General features: G+C 44.4%; 1 protein-coding gene across 3 annotated transcripts in view; it reads right to left on the bottom strand.

Moving 5' to 3' along the window:
* Positions 1–22,637, bottom strand: part of tnrc18 (trinucleotide repeat containing 18) — a 68,500-nt gene that overhangs the window by 31,520 nt on the left and 14,343 nt on the right. For all 3 annotated transcript variants that reach the window (XM_036148337.1, XM_036148338.1, XM_036148339.1), the window contains exons 3-5: positions 10,269–10,397; positions 5,841–5,945; positions 3,831–5,561 (exon numbers count right to left, since the gene is read on the bottom strand). In XM_036148337.1, coding sequence (XP_036004230.1) covers positions 3,831–5,561; positions 5,841–5,945; positions 10,269–10,397 — 1,965 coding nt within the window. The remainder of the gene's footprint in view (positions 1–3,830; positions 5,562–5,840; positions 5,946–10,268; positions 10,398–22,637) is intronic.

Below are 22,637 nucleotides of genomic sequence, written 5' to 3'. Positions count from 1 at the left end.
TTAAATGCAGCAAAATTCTTAAAATAATCATTATGTGCAGAGTACACTGGTTTAATGTTCAGCTTTGCATCGGCGAGCGCTGATCCCATCCCAGCCTTTAGAAGGAGGCTCCCCTTCCTCAGGGGCAATATTTCACGATCAATATTAAGTGCCAGGAAAAAGACGGAGGAGAGACCCCAGGAAAAGGGGATTCAGCCGGAGAAGTGTTCCTCAACAGGAAGCCCGGGTGTGGAAATAAAAACCAGCAAACATTTATAGTTACTGCGCTACACACACACATGGAGCTACTCAAGATTGAGCCATTGCTTAGCAACACAACCAGGGTCTTATTGTAATTCAAAGCCTGCTTGTAGCTTTCCGCCGCACTCTGGAATGACAAGTTTAACGCAGAGGGGGTAGAGCGGGATAGGCGAAGGCAAAAGAAAAGGAGAAGAGAAAGTGAAGGGGGCCTGAGGTGGGACGAGGAGCGAGTGCCTCTGCAAAAGGCCTCCTCAGAATGGAGGGAAGGGTGGCGACGCAACCGAGTGAAAAGAGCAAAAGACAAGAGGGAGAGGTGCTGAATGGTGGGAGGACAGAAGGAGCTCAATGGCACACTGAGCAGAGGCTGAGACGAGGACAAAGACAAGACACCGAGCAGGAACCTTATAGCTGAGTGACCTTGGAGTCCAGGAATAGCATGCATTGCTGCAGGGCTCGCTGTTCAGCAGGAGGGCCCGTAGCAGGGCTGCACAATATTAGGAAAGGTTGGCATGTGGGATATTTTTGTTAAATGTTGCCATAACGAAAAGGTAATTCAGCAAGATTTACTCACAAGTGGGCACCTCTTATGACATATATAAAATCTCTGCCTTTATAATGTATAGATTGATGTGACTGACCCATCATGTCATGTGACTTAAATTTACAGAATAATTGAGTGAAATGCTGTTGCCTTTTAGCTTTTCTATGTTGTCAAACCCCTCCTCCAACCCACCCTTAATTTTTTTTTTTTATTTATTATACTTAATTGGTCTCGTTTTTGTTATGTCAATACGGGGATTTATGTTCGTTACGGGAAAAGGGAAGGGAAGAGGGAAAGAAGGGGGAAAGGGGAGAAGAAGGAGGGAAGGAAGAGGGATGGGGGAAAAAAAGGGAAAAAAAAGAAATCGGAGAAGTAATGTTTGCTTTGTACAATGTATGTAATAACAATATATGTATGATCTCCTGATGAACAAATAAATTATACACAATAAAAAAAAAAATAAAAAAAAATGTTGCCATAACGATATAGCTAGCGATAAATACAGACAAAATAAAAGCAGTAATGCCTTTCTGCTTTAGACGTAGAGGCCAGATAATGAGTAGTCCACTCAACTTCTAAAAGCAAAACATTCATCCCTTCCATCACAAACACAAGGTTCTACTGAAAAGCTTTATCTCTGTGGTGCGTTGGCAACAACTTAGCTTTAGTGTACTTTTTATGTCGCGTAAACAACAAATGTCATCAAAGACATAAGGAGCCTGAATGCAGGGCGCTTATATAATTAGCCGACATTGTGATCCGTGGTATTGCGATAATAAATTAGCGATATATTGTGCAGCCCGAGCCAGTAGAAATGGCAGAGAAATGAGGCCGTGGCCAGAACTGGCCGATTCTCTGCTCATCTTCGTCTAATCACTGAGAGCACCATACATACGCTCCAAGCGGTTGAGCTAACAAAAGTCATGGGAGGGGAAGTTGTTACTGAGTGAAAACAATTCACAGATGTCTGTCGGTATCAATGCAGCGTTAGAAAATGAAGTCAGAGGAAGCCTAGAGAGGGAGGAGGTTATTTATAAGGAAACCACACCAGACATGTCTGCTGTTCATTTAGGCTGTAGGAGTGCAAGAGAGAGCTGGACTTTGAGCAGATAACAGGAAGACAGCAACTGCTGTCCGCTATGGATCAGGCTGCATTAAGAAAATACTGGCAGCCTTCTTGGAAATGTCAGAGTCAAAGTAAGGAACTATATTACAAACACCTTAAATAACTTGAGTAACTTTAAAAAAAATAAAAACCAACATCATTTTAGGACCAGTTTTACAGAACTGTATCGCTATTCCTACTTGTGTTTAAGTCCTGGCTTCTCTACCCACAGTGAGCCTCTTCACTGAATAATCTACTGTAGGAACTGGTTTTATAAGATTTATGCTGAAAAAAAATAGATTGGAAAAAAGTGTTTTGCCTGAATTTGCAACTTTGATATTTCTATCAACTCTTTTATTTTAGTTTTTAAAATACCAGAATTTGCACTTAACATTATTTTCTATCTGATGCCATCATTGTGAAATATATACTCAATACTTGGGTACAGTTTATGGCTGTTCTCTCCACCTCTGCTAGCCACACAAACCTCATCGCTAATGTTGGGTTTTGAGATGCTAAAGACGCTTTGAAATGGAAAGTCAAAAACATTTTGGCTTTCCTTTATAAACAGTAAAACCCTGTTATAAATAGGGCTGAACGATTTTGCAAAATAATCTAATAATCTTTTTTTTCTTAATATTGCGATTTAATGTGATTTTTTTCCAGTTTAATTTATCACATCTTTTCAAACATATACAAACAACAAATCAATTTGTTTCCTCGCCATGTGAGGATTAGTTGCTAAAAGACCCACAGCATCTAAACTCTGAGCAGAAATGATTGCGTTCTGCCTACGATATATTTCAACCAAAATTGCAATTTTTACTTTTCTCTGCATTAACCACAAGCAACAAAATGTTCTCTAAAAAAAAGATGTTTGTAAAGAAGGCCTATTTAAAACAAGAACTTTTAATGTTTCTATAATCAGAATATTATTCAAGAGAACAGCTTTTAATTGATTTGGACATCAATCCTTGTTGGACATAAAGTTTAACCAGTAAATGTATTAAACGGATTGACCAGAACTTAATGCTATGTATGATTATCTAAACTCTAAAACAAGTAATAAAATTAGATTATCTCACCGCTGCAACTGTCTTCCCTTCCATGTGGAGCAAACCCACTTCAAACATTTTACTGACACCTAATGGACGTCTCTAATTCACTAATGTTACAAAAATTGCAGACCTCTGCGATTTGGAAATTGCGTTTTTTAAAAAAAATTGTGATTATATTGAAAATGCGATTAATTGTTCAGCCCTAGTTATAAAACACCTGGTCTCACCTGGTGCGACGCCTCTTCTCTACATAAGTAACTGATGACAGTTCAGAGCTGCAAGGTTAGAAAATGCTCTGTGGTGTTCTTATGCCTTCTTCTTGAAGACTAAACAGAACCGGATCAAATCCAGATCAGCGGTTCAAGGCTTTCCAAGAACAGGGCACCTAGAATCAGCCATCAAACCTGTGATCCACTCATGCCTAGCTGGGACATGATTATTAATGTGGTCCAGAGCTTCTCCTTAAGATATATCGCCCATACTGCACATTTCAGCACCTCCGAAATCAAACGGCTGCAGAGGAAACATGACCTTTCTATTAAACAGGAAATGAATCCTCTATTTTTCTCTGGAAGCAAAATGAGGAATCATCTGAACCTGGTGACAACAGGATTCTGAGAGAAACCACACAGGACTGGAAAGCAGAAGCTGGAGAGAGGACAGCTGATGGCGTCAGGTTGACTACGCTGTGAAATTCCTTGTTTGACCACTTCTTAAATGGTAACATCTGTGGAGTTAATTAATTAAGGTAAAATAAAGTCCTGCTGCCATAGACTGTAACAACAGAGCTGACTTGGTGTCAGTGTAGCCTGCCAGGGGACCAATAAGGTGAACGATGCGCAGCAGAGACAGTTTAAAGCAGTTAAAGCTGAATAAACGATCTTACCTTTAATAGCAGTCTGCAGCAGGGGTCTCTGTGGGTCTGAGCTCCCGCTGGTCTGTTTCCCGGAGCTCCCGCTGTCTCTCTGCCGGGCCACGGCCACGGCGATGCCCACAGGAGGATGCCGCACCTCGCCGTCCCCCTCTCTGCCGAAGGAGCGGGCGCTATCCGGCCGCTCCTGCTCCCTCTTCAGCTGAGGGGGTACCCTCATCGCTCCTGCAACTCGCTCCTTGTCTCTCTCCCGCTGTCTCTCCTTTTCCCTCTCGGCAGCCATCCCGATGTTTCCCAGACCGCCGAAAGGCCCTCGTCCGTCCATGACGTGCCTGGAGGAGGCGGAGCCTTCAGCGGCAAAGTTCCCGCTGTACTTAATCAAACTCTGCATGGCTGAAACCTCGGCCGAGTCCGGATGCTCTCCTCCACCGGGCGCTCCCACCAGCGGCCCCGCGGGGCGATACAGCCCCGACTGGTCCAGGTAGCGCCTCTGACTCCCCTCCTCGGCGGGCCGCCCGTGTCCGTGCGTTTGTGGGGAGTGACTGTGGGAGGACTGCGAGCTGCTGGGTCGATGCGACGTGTGCGGGGAGCCGGACTTGTGCGTTTGCGACGGCTGGCTGTGAGGAGTGGAGAGACCGTGTCCGTGCTGAGCTGCCAGGGCAGCCATGTGATTGGTGGCGTAGTTGGCCGACGGGCTCATGGCGTTCCACTTGGGCTCGGCGCCGATCCGGAGCGAGTGTTTGGAGAGGTCTCTGGTTTCTGGGCTGAAGCATGACTGGCTTGAGGAGAAAGATGCATCCTGACTGCGTTTACTAAGGGAGCCATTGGAACAAATGACCGAGCCTTCCTCCCTCTGATTGCTCATATCGCTAGCCTGAGAAGGCCGGTGATGCTCCAGGAGGCTTTTCTCATGAAACCGGTAGCTCTCCCTCTCCCTCTCCCTCTCCCTGTCCCTGTCTCGTTCAAGCTCTCTGTCCCGCTCTCTGTCTCTGTGTTTGTTGTCCCGGGCCTGAGAGGCGATCTGGATGGGCCCTACCCGCTCGTCGTAAACCTCCACAGAAGGCACATATGTGGGCGCGCTGACCCGCTGCTCTCTGACGGGCTCTCTGGGCGCTGAGAGGTGGGGAGGACCGGCGCTGGACTGCTGCAGGGGAGGGGGGAGGACGTAGGAGACGTGCAGGGCCCCGGCTGACGAGGCCACACACTCGTTCCTTCTCTGTCGCTCTGAATGAGAGCTGGAGTTATTGGGGTGGGAGTTGTGGCCGTGGTGGGACCGGCAGCCGCCCTCCTCTTCCCGACCCCGTCTGTCTTTTTCTGGTCCAGGGAACCTGCCCTCGCCTCCGCCCCCACCAGGAGGGAAGGAGGGCTGTGGAGGCGACAGTCTGGATCTGGACTCCGCCGTGGAAGGGTGGGAGTGTGACTTTTGCTGGTGAGGATGGAAAGGCCAACCATCCCTGTCTCTGTCCGTGTCGTGGTCCTTGTCTTTGTCTCGTTCCCGGTCTCTGCTCGCCCTGCGGTCGTCCTCTCCTCTCCCCTCCTGCGTCAGATCCACCACGCTGTGCGGCCGCGTCTCCTCGCGCAGCCGCTCCCTCTCCTTGTCCCGCTCCCGCTCTGCCCGATAAGTCCTGTCCCTGCCCCCGTCCCGAGGTGTCCTCTGAGGAGGTGTGGAGCTGGACGGGGTGGTCGAGGACGCAGGAGGAGGGTGCAGAGGCGACTGGCTCAGTGAGGACGACAGGAAGTATCCGTCTGAACAGAACCAAAATTATATGTAAACATTCTTTGTAGATATTATTTCAGGGATTAAGGAGGATACGACTACAATGACGGATCAAAAACAGATCAATAATTAAAGCGAGAGACATCTTAAGTTCTCAAAAAGCAACACAGGACTTTAAAAAGTCATCAGAATGGTTTGGGAGGATAGCACATGTGGAGTTAAATAATGGTTTTAAACGTAAAATCCCAATTAAACAAACTATGCTGGGGTACTTGTCTTTGTGATTGTTGCTCTAAAAGGAGACTGACCTTTATGAGGGTCATAGAGAGGATGCTGGGAGAGCGAGGAGGTCTCCAGGCGGCCCAGGGACAGGTACGGACTGGAGTACAGGCTGCTCGGGAGGGGAGGGTAGCCTGGGGGGGGAAGAAGCACAGCATGTCACATCAGCACCACCACTAGCTGCTTCAAATGCTCCACAAAATATATCAAAATGGCACATCTTGGTTTTTTTTTTTTTTAGATTTCTGGCAATTTGTGACAGCAAAAAAAAAAAAAAAAAAAAAGCTTCAGCCGCACTGCAGACTCCATTATCTCTTAAGATAACTTTATCATTTCATCTCTCTCACATCTAAATGGTTTAAAGGGGTTAAGTTTTTTTTTTTTTTTTTTTTACACAACAACTCAGTTGCCTTCAGTCTGCTCTTATTTGATGAATTTATAAAATCCCCGGTGATTTCCTTGAGATGTGTGGAGGGTTGTCAAAAGTATCGATACTCAAAAAAGTATCGATACTCAAAAAAGTATCGATACTAAAATGTTGTATCCGGATACAATACTCATTTTCAAAAGTATCGATGCCACGGGGTGGGGTGTTTTTTGCCAAGTCCCCCAGAAGCTGGGGACTTGGCAAAAAAAATCTGCAAACAGCAAAGCAAATTCAGGTCAGTGCTACCACCAGTGGCACCAAAACAGTCATTCATTTAGAGTGCAGAATAGAGGAAAATGCACTTTCTGAACACTGTGTGATTGAATAATTCTGTGCACTTTTCAGTTTCAGACTTTTTTTGTAACAGGTGCAGCTGCTGAGAATACAGCATTTGTTTTTGTTTGTTAACTGGTTTGGCTAGTGTCAATGTGTTGTAAAGCATAGCCAAAGAAGGAACACTTCCTTTTAATCAGGCCTGCTTAATATTGTGCACAGCGTACAACCTCAAAATATTGTTATTATTGTTTACTGTATTTATGTATTTATTTGTATTTTATTTATTAATAAAAATATTTCTGTTAAATTTTGGGGTCTTTGTTTTTATCTTTGTGGTATCGAAAATGGTATTGAGTATCGAATATTTTCCTGAGTATCGGTATCGAGTTGAAAATTTTAGTATCGTGACAACCCTAGATGTGTGAGAAACCTCAGGACGTTCGGAGAGCTCACACTTTACACAGTTTCACGCTATGAAGATGATCATTTGCTATTTATGTACAACCTCCATCATAAATCCAGCTCACCAGTGACTGGCACCAGCCAGAAGAAACGCATTAACCCTGTCAGATGTAGATGTGCCACTGTACAGGCACAAAGTCTTACATTAGTTTATTAGTTTTTCACTTTAAGAAGTCATATTATGCATGGGGTGTGTTTCTTAGAATCTGGGCTCTTTGGTTACAGTGATGGTATTTGTTAGTTGTTAAAAAGAAAAAGGTTTCAATAAGAATATTTTGGGCAAAAGGAAATAAAAACAGGCATATTTTAGCTCTAAACCCAGTCTATAACATGGATTATCCTACAAAGCAAAAAAAAAAATGTGTTTTTAGAGAAAAATGCAGATATGATATTATAATCTGATGTAATATCCTTAAAAGGATTTGACAATATTCCAAATTGCGAACCATTACTTATTGTTTTACTCCCAACCAGTTGCAGCTGATCCTACAGCATCTGGTCCTGAGTGACTTGCTGAGCAAGAGTCTGCCCATCGGGCAGCTGCTGCTCTCAGAGACTAGATCTTAATATAGATCTCTGGCTCGGAGACTTTTAAACCCTCCCCCGCAGTATCTTTTTAAAAGACAATGTCTAACAATACCAAGGGAAGGAACTAATAAAAGATCAAAGTTTAATGTTAAATGTGGATCAGCGAAATAACAGCAAGAACGTTTAGTTTTCTTGACGCACAGTTGAAGTAAAATAGACAGATGAGGGTGTGGCATTCCCCATTTAAATACTGTTGATACTTCGGCACAAAGAGCTGGGCAGAAAAACTAAACAAACCTGTCTGCCTCCGTGGAAAACCCACAGGAGAACAGCGGTGGGTTGTTATGGGACGGAGAAAGGGGCTGCAAGATGGCGACTCCAGCAGGAACAAGGGTTTAAGGGTAAAGGTATGCAGGACGGGTTTCTGGTAAAGCTTCCTTTAACCACAGATAGCAGCTGCGCATGAGCTCCAGCAGCTAAGCCCTACAGCTCCAGAGCATCCCAGGCTGGAAATGTCTGCAGCTTTCAGAAACATTAGCTGCTCTTACAGTCAGTCATCAGGTCTTAGGAAGCTCTCTCGGCCTGTGATGGATTCCTTTCATATCAAAGCGAGTGAGTTATGGGGCGTCCGTAGCCTGTAGGCAGATTTTAGCTCCTTTAGCTTCAGAAAGCAAAGCATCAATTAGAGCTAAACTTGGATCAAGTGTCCAAGTCCAATCATTCTTCTGATATTCCCTTCTTCTTTGTCAGAACACCAAGTCAAGCAGCCTCTCGGTTACAGGGCCTCCGCTCAAGCGTTCATACCCCCACATTTCTTCATGTTACAACCACAAACTTCAATGTATTTTACTGGAATTGTGTGTGATAAATCAGCACAGATTATTGAGAACAGAAAGGGGGGTAATCTGAAAAGTGTGGCGTGCATTTGTACAGGTCAGGGTAGCATGTGGTGGAGAAGATGAAAGCAGGATTCGGTTAGAAAACAACATCTCAGAGCTCCGTCTGTCGTCTGAAAACGCAAAGAGTGCGTCGCAACCGCAAAGCTATCGAGACATGGTGGTCCGCCTAAACTGACAGGGGTCAGAGGTCATTAGAGAGGCAGCCAAGAGGCCCACGGTGCCTCTGGAGGAGCTGCAGAGACCCACGGCTGACAATCCACATAAAATACATGGAAGTTTGTGCTTAGAAGATGACAAAATGTTGTAAAAAAAATAAAAAAAGAGACTAAAGCACTTAGACAGAAGCAGACAGTCTGCTTGTCTTTTTCTACGTTTACATTACCGTCCTTATAAAACCACATTCTGTAGGTATCAAATACGCTGGAGTGGCACCAGGTCATTTCTATCAGGGCTTTGAACCGGTTCAAGGAACAAAAACCGGGAACTTTTTGTATTTTACAGGGAACAGAAACGAAACCGGAAAGGTTATTATTTTTTATGTTCTGGAACCGGAACACTTATTTAAAAATAATGGTGACCGGTTAATAGCCGGTTTTATTTCGTTTCTCAAAGTTTTCGTTGCCTAACTAAAAAAAAAAAAAAAAAAAAGTAATTATTTTCCTGCGCATGTTACCATGACGGCTGAGGTTCACTTCCTGTGTGACATCACATCACACATCCGCTGACTGAATGGAGAGAGAGCGGTGTCTCCACTAGAGCTACACATCTTAAATAAGAGGTAAATTAAGTAAAACGCTCATTCCAAACACAATATCAATAGCTATATTTGTCAAACGAAAGGAACGAAATTAACCATTCTGGGAACAGTGTTTTTTTGTTCTAACCAGTTCGGGAACGTCAATTTATTGGTGGAACTCATAACCGGAAACGTTATAATTCTGTTTCTGTTTGGAAAGAACCGATTGGGGAAAAAAAAAAAAAAAAAAAAAAAAAAAATCGGTTCAAAGCCCTGATTTCTATATCGCAAACCTTCCTCTGTGATTGTTTTCATTGGTGAAACAGGGCAGGAGATTCCCGCCAAACCATAAAAAAAAATATACAAGGGCTTGACGGAGGTCAGCGTTATCGTTTGCTCTGCAGGAAGCTAGAGGTCAGCCAGTGAGTTACAGTCACAGAAACAATCACAAGCCTGTGCCTCGCCCTTGACAAGTCCTTGGATAAAAAAAAAAAAACACCTAATCACACAGCTTCCAATCTGATTCGCTGTGTCTGGAGAGCCCTGGACCAGTTTTTATTTGCGTCTCTACGGTGATGCAATCGGTTTTAAAGGAAATCTTAACTGGAATCCGTTTGTCCTTCTCTCTTTGCGTTGCCAGCATGCAGCGTCAGACGCCTCTCCTCCTATCTGACCTTCTACCCAGATGCAATGCGATAAGGAGTCACAAAAAGTCACAAGGGAACCAAGAGAGACGCGAGATTTAATCGCTCGCTGAGCAGTCCTGAACAAAAAAGGCACGGGGACCTAAAAAGAGCACGGAGAAAGATGTCATGGAAAAGTGGGGCAGGGGAGCTAGCTGGGACACACTGAAAAGAAAAGATAGATTACAGGCGGAGAGGACGGGCGAAAGGGAAGGACTGGTTGAGGACGAAGGAAGCGAGACACATTTAGGACAGCGCCGCCAGCCGTGACACAGAAATGGAACAGGATCCTGCTGGTGCGAGCAGAAACAAGAAGGAGAACAGGCCTTCTGGGTATTGAGTTTGAGCGGGCGCTGAAAAAAAACTCTGAAAGTGCAACGACGCTCCGTGAACTACGCACGGACACCGACAGCCCAGAGCGGCACACGTTTCATCGGCTTATTTACCTTCATGAGCGTGTGATGCCCAGAGCTGAGCCATCTGCAGACTGCTGGGGTTGGCCGACCTGTACGCGGGGTCCGAGGGGCCCGGGTAACCTGACAGGAAGGGACTGGAGCCTGCCGGGAAGGCGTCGCCTGCAAGAAACAACAAAAGACTTTCAGTCACCCCGAAAAAAACCACCAGAACCCAACTACACAGACGACATGAATTGATTTTCTATTCTCTACAAGCGTCTGCCTTTATGTTGGGGTGTGGGGAGTTCAATCAATACGCGCTGATGGGTCGGTGCCGAGGCAGCGCGCTGTAATCACATTATTACCCGGCCACCATCCGCTCCGTTCAACAACACAGACCACAGACGGACAGGAGCAGTCCACGTATCTGCAGACTGCAAACCACAATCATCACAGCGGCTGTAGAGGGGGGGGGGGGGCTTTATCTGCTGGGGGCGGCTTATTTAACAGGGTCAGGGTGTCAGATAAAGCTGCCACACACCAACAGGTCAAAGGGTCCCCGCCTCTGTAAAGCCTTTCCATGTTTTTGCCACAAAATCAAAAGCATTTCAGATCCTACGTGTCTCCAAATGTTTTCCATAGATCTATAAAAGTGTTTGTTCCCCTTTTCTCTGATACTACCAACTTTACTAATTAAGTCGTTTTATTAGTGAATAAAGTCCAACTGTGAGTAATTTACTCCCAGCAGAAAGCCAGCTGTTCTGTGAAGGCCTCTGAGGTTTACTAGAGAACATTAGAGAACAGCGTCATTTAGACCAAGCCATGCCATCGACGGCTGAAACTTCGGAGAGAGGGCGCCCCGATTAGATGACACCATAAATGAGCTTTCTGGCCTACATGCAAAAGTGGCAAAAAAAAAGAAACGAGCCAACGCTGCACATCATTACCGCTGTAAAACACGGGGGCGGCAGCATCACGCTGGCTGGAAGCTTTTTGTGTGCGTGGACAGCGAGTGTATGACATGAAGGTAGATAATCCTTGTTGGAGGGCACAGAGGACTTGAGACGGGGCCAGAGTTAAACTGGAACGGTTCAGATCAAAGAGTGTTGAAGTTAAAGTCCAGACCTAAACCCAGCTGAGAATCTGAGGCAAGACTTTATATTCACTCACTCTTTCCAGCCAATCGGACTGACTTGAATTATTATGTCTCTAAATAGCAGAAAGCCCGATCTGACTGCACCTCCATTGCGGGGGAGGACCAGCGGAGACCTACTCGGAGCGTCTGAGAACATGAAAAGTTTCCCTCTCACTGATGTGGTCAGAGCTGGTCGGAGCTGCAGCACACACGGCCCATCACAGCTCACCCACCGCTCACACCGACCTCCTCGGTAAACAATCCCGGGTCTTAACTTTGCGCAGCTGATCGATTGTTTTTATTCGGTTCTGCCCTTTTCGTCTATGCGATCTCACTGAGAGCACACTTGCAACCTTCCAATCATCACCGCCTTGTGTAATCACAGCCTCCAAGGAGTCGCTTGGTGGAGCCCACCCCCCCCCATCATCCTCCGGGCCCATTACCGCACAGCCATTACTCTGATCAACCGAGCCATGTGTGTGGGGGGGGGAAAGGGGGCTTTCTGCTCGTGAGAGACAGGGGGCAGGGACACAAAGTGTGTGTGTGTGTTTCTATATGACTCCGCTGGGAATCTCAGAGACATGCTGCGCTCGCAGAGTTCCCCCTGCATCTAAATCAGCACATTAAAGCTGCAGTCCGTACGCACCTGTGAAATCTCTCTCTCTCTCACACACACACACACACACACACACACACACACACACACACACACCTAGCGTCCTAAATCAATACAAAACGAAGAGCTCCGACAAATACACACACAGCGGTAAGGCGCTTGGCCATTATTCTGTGCTCTGAACAAACTGTGTAGGTGGAACCTTCCACACCTGGGCCAATGAGAGTCAGCTTTATCAAAGTCTCAGCGTGTTTGCATGCAGGCCTGCATGTGTGCGCATGTGTGCGTGGGTTCGTGCTGCATGTGTTTAAGGGCAACGTAGTGTTTGTGGCTGCAGCGGGTTTTTCAATGATCCCACATGTGCAAACAGCTCTATGTGGGTTGGTGGCAAATGCCCTTAGAGAGATGTTCTCACACACACACAGAGACACACACACTACATCACCCGTTACCGTCGACTAGCTTGAAGATCAATTTGCTTTCATGCAAAACAAACAAAAAAAAAAAAAAGAACCTACCAACACAACAGTCCCATTCAGAGTGACTCAGAAACGCTTCGTGAACGCAGCCTGAGCCACAGTCGGGTTTGCTTTGCAGCAGCGCCGGCTACGACCCGACGTAACAGAAGCAAAATGTCAGCGGCAACATTATCGGACCATTGTTCTCCGCCACACTAATTTTGATCAATCTCAAGGCGCGGAAAAGCCGGTTCTGCCGGAAACATTAAGGACCTGAACAAAGAGGTAATTAGAAGGCGTTCGTACTCTGAATGCCGTGATGGAGAGGTGCGCGTCCCTCGGCCTGCTTAACAAGGCAGGGACGACACAATTATCAAACTGACTTTTGTAAAACATGCCAAGAATTACCACAGTAATAAATCGTTGCTTTGCACAGAGTCGACTCATGATCAGTGCTGAGCAAAGGTATTCACGCCTCATGAATTAATCCACATTTTGTCTCAATACAACCAGAAAGCATCCTGTTGATTTTTATTTAATTTTATAGACCACCACACATTAGTGTAGAATTCAGGGTGCTGAAACATTTAAACATTTCAGCACCTTTCAAGATTCAAGTCTTACGTTTTTTTCTGGGCATTTGAGTACAGAAATGTGTGCTTACTTGAGTTTTATCATCTGTGAGGTTGTGTAGATCAAGTACTGAGATGAAGCTAAGGCTATACATCTGATCTGGAGCTGTGGTAAAGAGCACTGATTAAATCAGCTCTACTTAGAAAACTGACACCAAGATTGGTCACACTTGGGCTGCATGATGCTTCGCTAAACAGGGATGCTTTAGCGCGAGTTTCAACGACATTTATTCTGTTTGTTAAAGTTTACAACTGGGAGGAGTTTTAGTGACCAAATAGGACCAGTTTTAAATCTCCAGACAGGTCCAGTCTAAATATCTGGGGCCGTATTCACAAAGACTAAAAGTAGCTCTCAGTGACGTCATTTTAGCAGTTCTCAAATTCTGACATTTTTTCAGAAACAGAGAGAGCTGTGGAGAAAATGAACACACAGAGTACTTCAACAATTGTACAATTATTAATATGTAGATAAACTTTATCATGTCCAAAGGGGAAAATTAATCAGTTTCAGCCACAGGACGACAGGTTAAAGGTGCGGCTCTTGCACTTTCATTGAGGATAACATATTTAATAAGCATGAATAAAAACTGATAAAAATGTAAAAAAAATAAATAAAAAATACAGTACAGTGGAATTTTGATATTATTTACAATAATATCAAAAGAGCTAAAATGATCTCAAATAGAAAACTTAATTTTTAATTGGAAAAAGGCTATAATATATATATATATATATATATATATATATATATATATATATATATATATATATATATATATATATATATATATATATATATATATATATATATATATATATACACACACCGCACATAAATACACAGTATAAAATACTGCATGGAGCACTTTTCACTTTCCTAGTGCGTAAAACACCAAGACCTGCACAGAAAAAGCTACGTTGATCTGCAGCAATACGCTCCAACGTCCGCCTGTTCACACCGTCATCCAGCGACCAATTTACCTTTCAACACTCCTCTTTTATCCTTCCACAGTTGTGCTGACAGATGTGCTGCTCCTCTGTCCAGTTCACTTTTATACAAGCAGGCAATCCCAGTAAAATGCTGACAGGTGAGAGCACATTAATATCTAATAAATTAAATGACCGGTGTTGTGAGCAAACATAAACCGAAATGATGATGAGGGTGTAAATAAGGTGCGTTCAAACATTTAGATGCTGTGTGACAATTATTTAATTGAGCTAAAGTTGATCATCAGGTCACACATTTCTTGATCCAGTCTAATCAGTTCATTTCTCTCCTTTGATTACTAGAAGCACATTTGTGGGGGGGTTTCTTGTACTACTAACCAATCACAACTCTTCAAAGACAGTGTCACACCTATCAACGGGATCAACCACACATCCTCACTAAGATTACAATCTCTGTTGTCTCCTCACTCAGTCGCTTCCAGCAGCTGAGACTCCTGGGTTTGTGAATACGATCATTGATCTAAAAAGAACTAGATGCAGAAGAGGTGAAATGACCCTTTAAACTCTTTGTCTCATTAACTCGAGCCAAACCAATCAATGTGTTTGTCACAAAACCAAGTCAATGAAAAATTCACTTTCCTGTTTAGAGTCAGATCCTTTTATATTTTAGGAATAAAGTCTGGAAACTCAAACATTTGTCCATGCTATTCATTTCCAGATATCAAAACCTAAAACCTTAAAGAGAACACCTTCTTTCATGTTTGCCTGTGTCCCTATACCCGGCTAATGGACAGCGGCTTTCTTCATGCAGGTCTTCCATACACGCAATATTCAGTAATAGTTGCCGTGTCGACAAAGTCTAACAACTGAGCGGTGGAGCTCTACAACTCCTCCACTCCCGATTAATGAACTCTCCGCCCATCCTGTCAGCTTAGGCAGGAAGCCATGTTTTTGTAGGTTTGCAGTAAGGTTGCAGAATATATCACAAAGCTGTCGTCTATGTATTAAAAAAAGCCAGGCTTTAACTGTAATCTTAGCTAAATATGCTAATGCTACTTAGGCTATAAACCCAAACCAGACCAACATCTGTGGACTGATGTCGCTGGACTTATAACATCTGGATTTAACCCGAGATGAAATTACACACTTTATTTGGCATTTCCTCGATTAATGAAGGCTACTGGTTGCACGGGACTTTAAAGAGGAGCTCAATACAAATATACATCGTAAGAAATGTAGAAACGTTTTTTTTAATCACTTTAAATCTTGCACGTCTGTGTCAAAATGTGCTCCCCCCCCCTCCACATGTGGCGGGTCTAGCGCCTAACCGATGTTATTCTAACCAATTATTCTCACTTTCTAATTGTTGCCCGATTTGCTCAGGGGCCTGTGCACATAAACAACCCTCCAACGAACCCGGGCAGACTGCATTTACGACCTCCACATGTTAAACTTGTTGTATTCCTGTTTTTTGTGTCAGCAGCTTGCCGTCCTCCAGGCCAAGCACAACAAACCTGTCGGAGGCCCCCGATGCCTCACCGGAGAGTGGATCAATCCCAGCTACCTACAGGCTCTTTATTCCATGTGTGCACAGCCTGCAAACACACACACACACACACACAACTTCCTACATGAAAACAGTGAAACCCTGAAGCCCCGTCTCCCTTCCCGAACAGTCCGCGGAGGGGAAAAGAAGGGGAGGGGTGGAACGAGGCAAACATTTGCCCTCCTTGTTCCAGGAACAACATCCAAATGTAAGCTGAGAGGGAAATGTTTTGGAATGGCTCTTTCATTTCTCCCCTCCCTCCCTCCCTCTCTCTCCCTCTCTCTCAGCCCTTTCCTTCCTCTCCTTCCCCTCCCACTCCTCACCACACACACACACACACACACAAACGGCAACTGGCTCTCAGTTCAAACGGCAGCTAGTTTAGCACGCTGGGATAAGCGAGTTGCCAAGAGAGAGATGCGCTCTCAGACTCCCAACGCGCTCCAAGAGTCCATTTTCAGATCCTCGTCAAAAGGAGAAAATGTCAGCGCGAGGGAGGCGGTTTCTGATTGAGACGCGGCCACGTATCTGCCTCGCTAGCAACGCCCACATGGAGGACGACCCAGACAGATCCTCCATTGCAAATCAATATGAGATGCACTGAAAACGCAATCAAAAAATATATACAAATATATAAATAAAAAAAAAGAACGACGACAACGCTGGGAAACGTCCAAAAGCAAACAAAGTGTGAGAGAAAAATCTCTGGGATAAAAGTCTACCACACACACACACACACCTACACACACTCTGTGAACCCATCTGTTATCCATCAGTGCTGCTCGGCGCAGGGTTAGCTGAGGGGGAATCTATATTGATCTCTGGGTTTTATTCCCGGCAAACAAACGTAAAAGTCTGCAGCTCTATCCATCTCTGGTGCAACGAACCAGGACTCTAAAAACTGATAACTATCAATCCTGACGGTAGAGGCGGAGAAGAGGCCCTGAAACCCACAGACAGGACTACGCACAGGGCTTAGAGACACGAGCATGTCTGCGTTCACCCAGACTGGGAACATGCGGCTGGAAACTGGTCGGCCTTTGACGTGCGTCCAAAAATCTGTTTTGCTTTCTGTGGTTAGAAGATCGGGATAAATACTAATTATTTGGTATACATTACATTGGGCGGGTGGGTCATTTGTAACCATCACATACGGTTTATTAGGAAGGTATTCATACCCACTGAGCTTTCCGTCATGCTACAACTACAGGCTTCAAATCTTTCTGCTGCCATCTTATATCATGCACCTATAAATAACGCACATGTTCAACGTATTTACACTTCCTGTGCCTGCTGAAGTAGCTCCCCACCATGATGCCGCCTCCACCGTGTTTCACTGGGGACTGTTGTGCAGCGTTGCTTTTCTTTGTCATGTCTCCACCTTGGGAGTAAAATGGACACAAACTCCTTGTTTGTGTGCACCAACTTGGCCGATGAAGGTGGTTCTGAAAAGTGTGTCTGCTAACATTACTCCTAGACCAAGGGTCTGCAACGTTTACAGTCTAAAGAGCCGTTTTGCCTACGGTCCACTTGAATTAAACTCGTTCAGAGCCGCAAATGTTGCCTGGGTTTTGAAAAAAAAGACAAGTTACAATTTGTGATAAAGATCTACTGTAGGAAATATGTTGTCATTGTTAAAGAAACGCCATTTTATGTCTATTTTGAGGTTTGAAAAAATAGGATGGATGGGATGTTGATATTTGTGGATGATGATGTAAAAAAAAAAAAATCATAGTCTCCAACATAATGAAAAAATATTGATTTAAAATTAAATATTACTGGCACTTTTAGCATTATTCTGTTGTGAAAATTAAACGCGATTAGTCCAAGAAAAAGTTGCTAAAACCTGTATTTATTATCATTATTACATTATTACATTTAAATACCATAATAAAAATATAATAGCTAAAGTTATTAAGAGCCACTTGGGGCTCCAGAGCCACAGGTTGCAGACCCCTGTCCTAGACTGAGAAGGGAGAAATTAGAGCTGCACGATAATTAATTGTCATCAGCACTTTGGTTCGTACAATCTTGCAACTGCAAAGGCCTGCTTGGGTGTAAAGGTTGATAGCATGCATTATTCCATGAGTCCCTATATTGACCTTCTCTGCATACAGGAATATGATTGGCCAGTGAGACCGACTCCTCCCTAATCTGAGAACCAAGAGTAAGCAGGCTCTGATCCAGACAGTCCTCGTCCGATCGATCCAACAGGCTGGTAACAAGTTAAACGGACGAGCCAAGACAACTCTGAGGAGCGCACACGTTAGCTGCAGGCGGCGTGAGTGAGGGCGGCAGGTGGAGCTGGACGGCTTAACTCACTTAGCGTCTTTCCTCCCTGGGTGTGTCAGTCAGACAAGCGTTCATACATTAGTTCTGGAAAAATGTTTTCTCCCCCCTCCTTGTTTTTCCCTCATCCTCCCTCCTCAGGACACAGCTGGCAGCGCGCAAATTGTGCCAGGAAGAAACTTTTTTTCGGGCGCATTTAAATGCAGCCAGCACTTTCGCTTCACGCTGCGGTCTAGAAACCGCAACTCTACTGTGTGATAATGAAAATAAATTATACTGTCATCGCAATCGTAAGCACCAGCATCGCAGTTACACGTCTTCCTTATATATCGGGCACTCCGAGTGGAAAAGAGATGAAGGGATTGTAAAGGAACGTCCTACTAAGCAGTGATTCAGCAAAAATCTGTAACATAGTGCGTCTGTATGTTTCCGTTATAAAATACAAAGGATATATGGTTACAGGACAACTCACAAAGCCAGAACACAAAGCAGGGGCAGGATCTATCCACAGCCAACGGCCACAAAGCTTGTGAAAACAGAACGAATCCTTTCGGGTGTAGGGGGTGAAAATTAGACCTTTCACGAGACTTGAATGGATGAGATGAAAACAGAGGAAGGGATGCGGGCAACACAGCTGCTGGAAAAAAAATGGACTTTCTGATGCTGCTGCACTTTGGAAAACACATTTTATAACCTCCCCTCCCGCGTGACTCATTTCAGACGTTCATGTTCAAAGCATAAACATTATTGTGCTAACAGACTCGGCATTCATCCGTACTTTCCGAGCGTTGTAATATGTTAAATATAGAATTCCCAGAAATGAAAAGCCATCCTGCCAACCTAATAACAACAATATAAGTGCGAATGCATGAATGAGAAGCTAGAAGTGTGCAGCACTATTTGGCCAGAACAAGCTGCTAAAGAACTCTTAATATTTCCTCAAACGTACAGGAGCACGGGTGCAAAGACTCTGCAGCATTTCAAGCCCTCTTCTGAGAATAAATCAATTATAGGAAGGTGTTTTTTTTTCCGCTGCAGAAATCTGGACCTGCTTATGAATTGGATGGGAAATGGGAAAAGCACGGGTGTTACTAATAACATTAGCGCTGGCTCAGTAAGCCACGAGCGTGTGACAGTGATGCAGCACAACCTGTAAATGGGACTGAGCCGCTCAGACAAACGGTCCGACCGGCTCCCGGCTGATGTTCTCACAGAAACTCGGTGGGAAACCTGCGAGGAGAGACGAGCGCACGGATGGGAGCACACCCGGTGAGCCTCGCTGTGCCGGGCTGACGCTCTCAGAGCTGCTGTGAAGACAGCGGGAGCCATTCTGACGCACTGCACACGCTCGACAGGTGCGCGCTCGCCAGAACGGCGAGGTGTCACAGAAGATGACGAGCACGCCTGGGGGAGGCGATGCAGATAAAACACACACATTTTTGTAAATATAAAGAAAGCGGGGATAACGCTTTCTCCATAGACGGCTCTATCTGCTTGGTGTTTAAAGGAAAGAGCTTGTGTGAACTAAGCAAGGGTGCCAAGTAGAAAGTACCACCGTGTCACTGAACCAGATCTACACAGAAATATCAAAAAAAATGTGTAACGTGGTCTGATTAATTAATTAATTAATTTTTTTAATTAAGCACTGTTGTCGTGATTATAAAAGTAATAGATTAATTATTATTACTAGGGCAGGACGATATGGCCAAAACTTATACCATGATATATTTCTTAAGTTCTGTCCTTATGATATAATTATGACATCGATATAAACAAAATAAAAGCCTCAGAAAGAGCAAAGAATGCCCACAACAGATGCCTGTACAAACTTTATAAAACTCCTCCAATATAACATTTTAGAAATATTTGCTTTAAAAAAATAAAACACATTAAACTACATAAAACCAAGAGAGTCAGTCAGTGACAAATGCAGTAATCATAGATTGTAATGTATATTGAAATACTGGAAATGTCAAATCACCTTTATTGAATAAACTTATCGTGATACATATCAATACTGAATTATTGTCCATCCCTAATCATTAAATTCAAAATATCCATGTTAAAAAGCTCTATATTTATCTTTTTCTGATTTGATGCTTACAATTTAGCAAAAATCTAGCGTGTTTCAGGAGCTTATTAGACGAACTATGAACACTTCTGCTGCTTTGCTACAATGGAGTGACTCAAATGAAAGGCGCTGATATTTGATTCAGCTGGACCATCTCATTAGGAAGAGTCGCACTCTTTCAGTTTCCAACTGGAAATATTTTCAAACAGCAAAGTATTTCTTTCTTGTGAGGACAGTCAGCTGTACCCGACATGTCAGCTTTTGACCAATACGACATTCACCTTTATCGGCCCTGAGCTCAAAAACTCCAGCTTTTTTCCCCGTTCAGTGAACGCACCATGCTCATGAGCCACCAGGATGTAATATTTTCTATAACATGTGGGCAGTTCATCGAGGCTGCGAGAGAGTGAGCGAGAGCAAGGCGTGCAGCTGATAAAAAGAATAAAAAGGATGTAGAGCAACGTCTGTTTTTATCTGTTTGAGCTATCAGCCCCAGAGGTCCGCCCGGTCATATTACGTCATTTTGGCTTCCACACACCTCTGCGTATTTGAAGGTTTCCGCTCCGTGCATCTAGGAAAATTGCTACGTTGAAAGTCCCATGCGGAAAAAACATGGCGGACGAGCAAGCGCTCCTTCAGGCGGAGATTCGTAAACATAGATATCTTTATGATTCGGCCCACAAACATCACCGTGATCAACAAATTCTTAACAATTCCTGGACAGAAATCACCGTCTCTCTTCGAATAAAGTAAGTAACTGCTGGAAACGACTGTGTTTTCTCCTTCTATGTGTAGTGTGGTGTAGTACGCTTGCCACAGGAGCACAACGCTGCCCTCTAGAGTCCAGGACAATAGTGCTATTTCGGAGAAAAAGTCGCATGGAGCATAAGTGCTGCAGACGCTGCGACCGCACGTTTCATTTCCGTAAGGAACGTAGTACGTGCGTCAAGCATAAACCAGTCTTCACAGTAATGCACACGGAGATGGCTGCTTATTTTAATGCTACCCAGACAAACTCCTGACAACAGATGCTAAAGGCAGCCTAAAATGTCAACCGTTTTAAAGCAGCTGCTGCAGCGCCATTTTTTCTCCCAGTATAAATAATGATTTCTATCCACAGGAGGGTCAGAAGATGCCCAAAACCGTGATTTATTGTGATAGCATTAAAAACTAACTGATGATGTTTGCAAACCCTAAAAACTGACAGTATGGCCGGGAATGTTACGTTTGCTGTCTAAACTACAATAAACAAAACATTATCAAACGCAATTATTGTCAGCTTAGATGTACAATATCAACACTTAACCTAACTGGTGCATGGAAGAAACTTAATCTTTAGACCAGCATTTAACTGTGTCTGAGGGACTCAGATACAATAGGATAGGATTCCCAGAAATACTTTTTATCTTCTCTTATCATCCCAATAATTATCCATAAATACCGCGCTAAACGTTGTAGGTCACTATTGCCCATCCGCGCAGTGCAGTTGCTAATGAGAGATTGGAATGATCCACAAATCAGTAAAGGTGGATTTGCGAAAAACGGAGATCGCAATCCTGATCTAATCGCAGGCAAGCGAGGAAGAATTCCTTCACCTTCTTTCAGCCAGCTGATCAGCAGCATGCAGGAACACAGAGTAGAGGAAGGGTGCTCAGAAACTTGCTCTGACCTCCTATTAACAGTGATTTAAGCTCCACACATTTTCCTTCAAAGAACCTGGTTATGCCTTAATGTCGGTAACGGGCCGGCGCCGGGTGTCAACACAAAACAAGCGGCGAGTGGAACGACAGTTAAAATGTAAACAGTCAGACGCACAGTAGCGGGAGGAATTGTGTCAAAACATGCTGGTGCTGAAACGTGGCCAACACTTCCTCCTTTTATCGATCCTGATGAGTCCTGAGCTCAGATGGTCCCGATCCAGTCGACCGGCTCAGCAGCAAACATCTATCCGAAAGTACCGTACCGGGCGTCTCTTTCAAGTCACGTTCACCTGAGCTTTATTTGGCTTCTGGAATGGAGTCATGTAGCCAAACAGACACACAGCGCAGAGTGTGACCTTTGTGTGTTTGAGGCTGTTGTTTGCCTTAAAGGGAGGGGTCTGGCCCAGTCGACGCTTAGCTAATGCTTCGGGTATTTCAACATGCCACGGCTCGCTTGTTCTCTCTCTCTCACACACACGCACTATCCAATCATTCATGTTTGACAGGTGTGCGTTTGACTGTAGGATAAAGTGCATGTGTGCGCGTGAAAGAGAGAGAGAGAGAGAGAGTAGTTTGTCTGTGTGTGACAGGTTTATTGTAGCAGGGCAGCACTGCCTTGTGCATTCTCTTAAGGAGGCTGTTTTTCTCCTGAAGGATTCAATTAATCTGAGCGAGAACGTGTCCGAGCAACACACACACACACACACACACACACACACACACAGGTCTGTGCTTTGAATACATATAAGCCCATGTCGTCACATTAATTGAAACAGAAACACTAAGCGAGCGGACTGGTACAGATCTATCTGGCCTGCCCTGTGCACTCCATGAATTACAGCGTGTGTGTGTTGGTGTGTGTGTGTGTGTGTGTGTGTGTGTTGGTGTGTGTGTGTGTGTGTGTGTAACAGATTGAGAGACCGGCAGAAGGGTTACCACATTTATCTAACTATATGAATACTTTGTGGCCAAGATAAATCTCCTCCTTTCTTTCTGGAGTCCCGGGGGAAAACCCTGGCCATAAC

This window comes from Fundulus heteroclitus, chromosome 16, assembly GCF_011125445.2.
Source record: "Fundulus heteroclitus isolate FHET01 chromosome 16, MU-UCD_Fhet_4.1, whole genome shotgun sequence".
Lineage (NCBI taxonomy): Eukaryota > Metazoa > Chordata > Actinopteri > Cyprinodontiformes > Fundulidae > Fundulus > Fundulus heteroclitus.
This window is presented reverse-complemented; position numbering and strand designations above follow the sequence as displayed.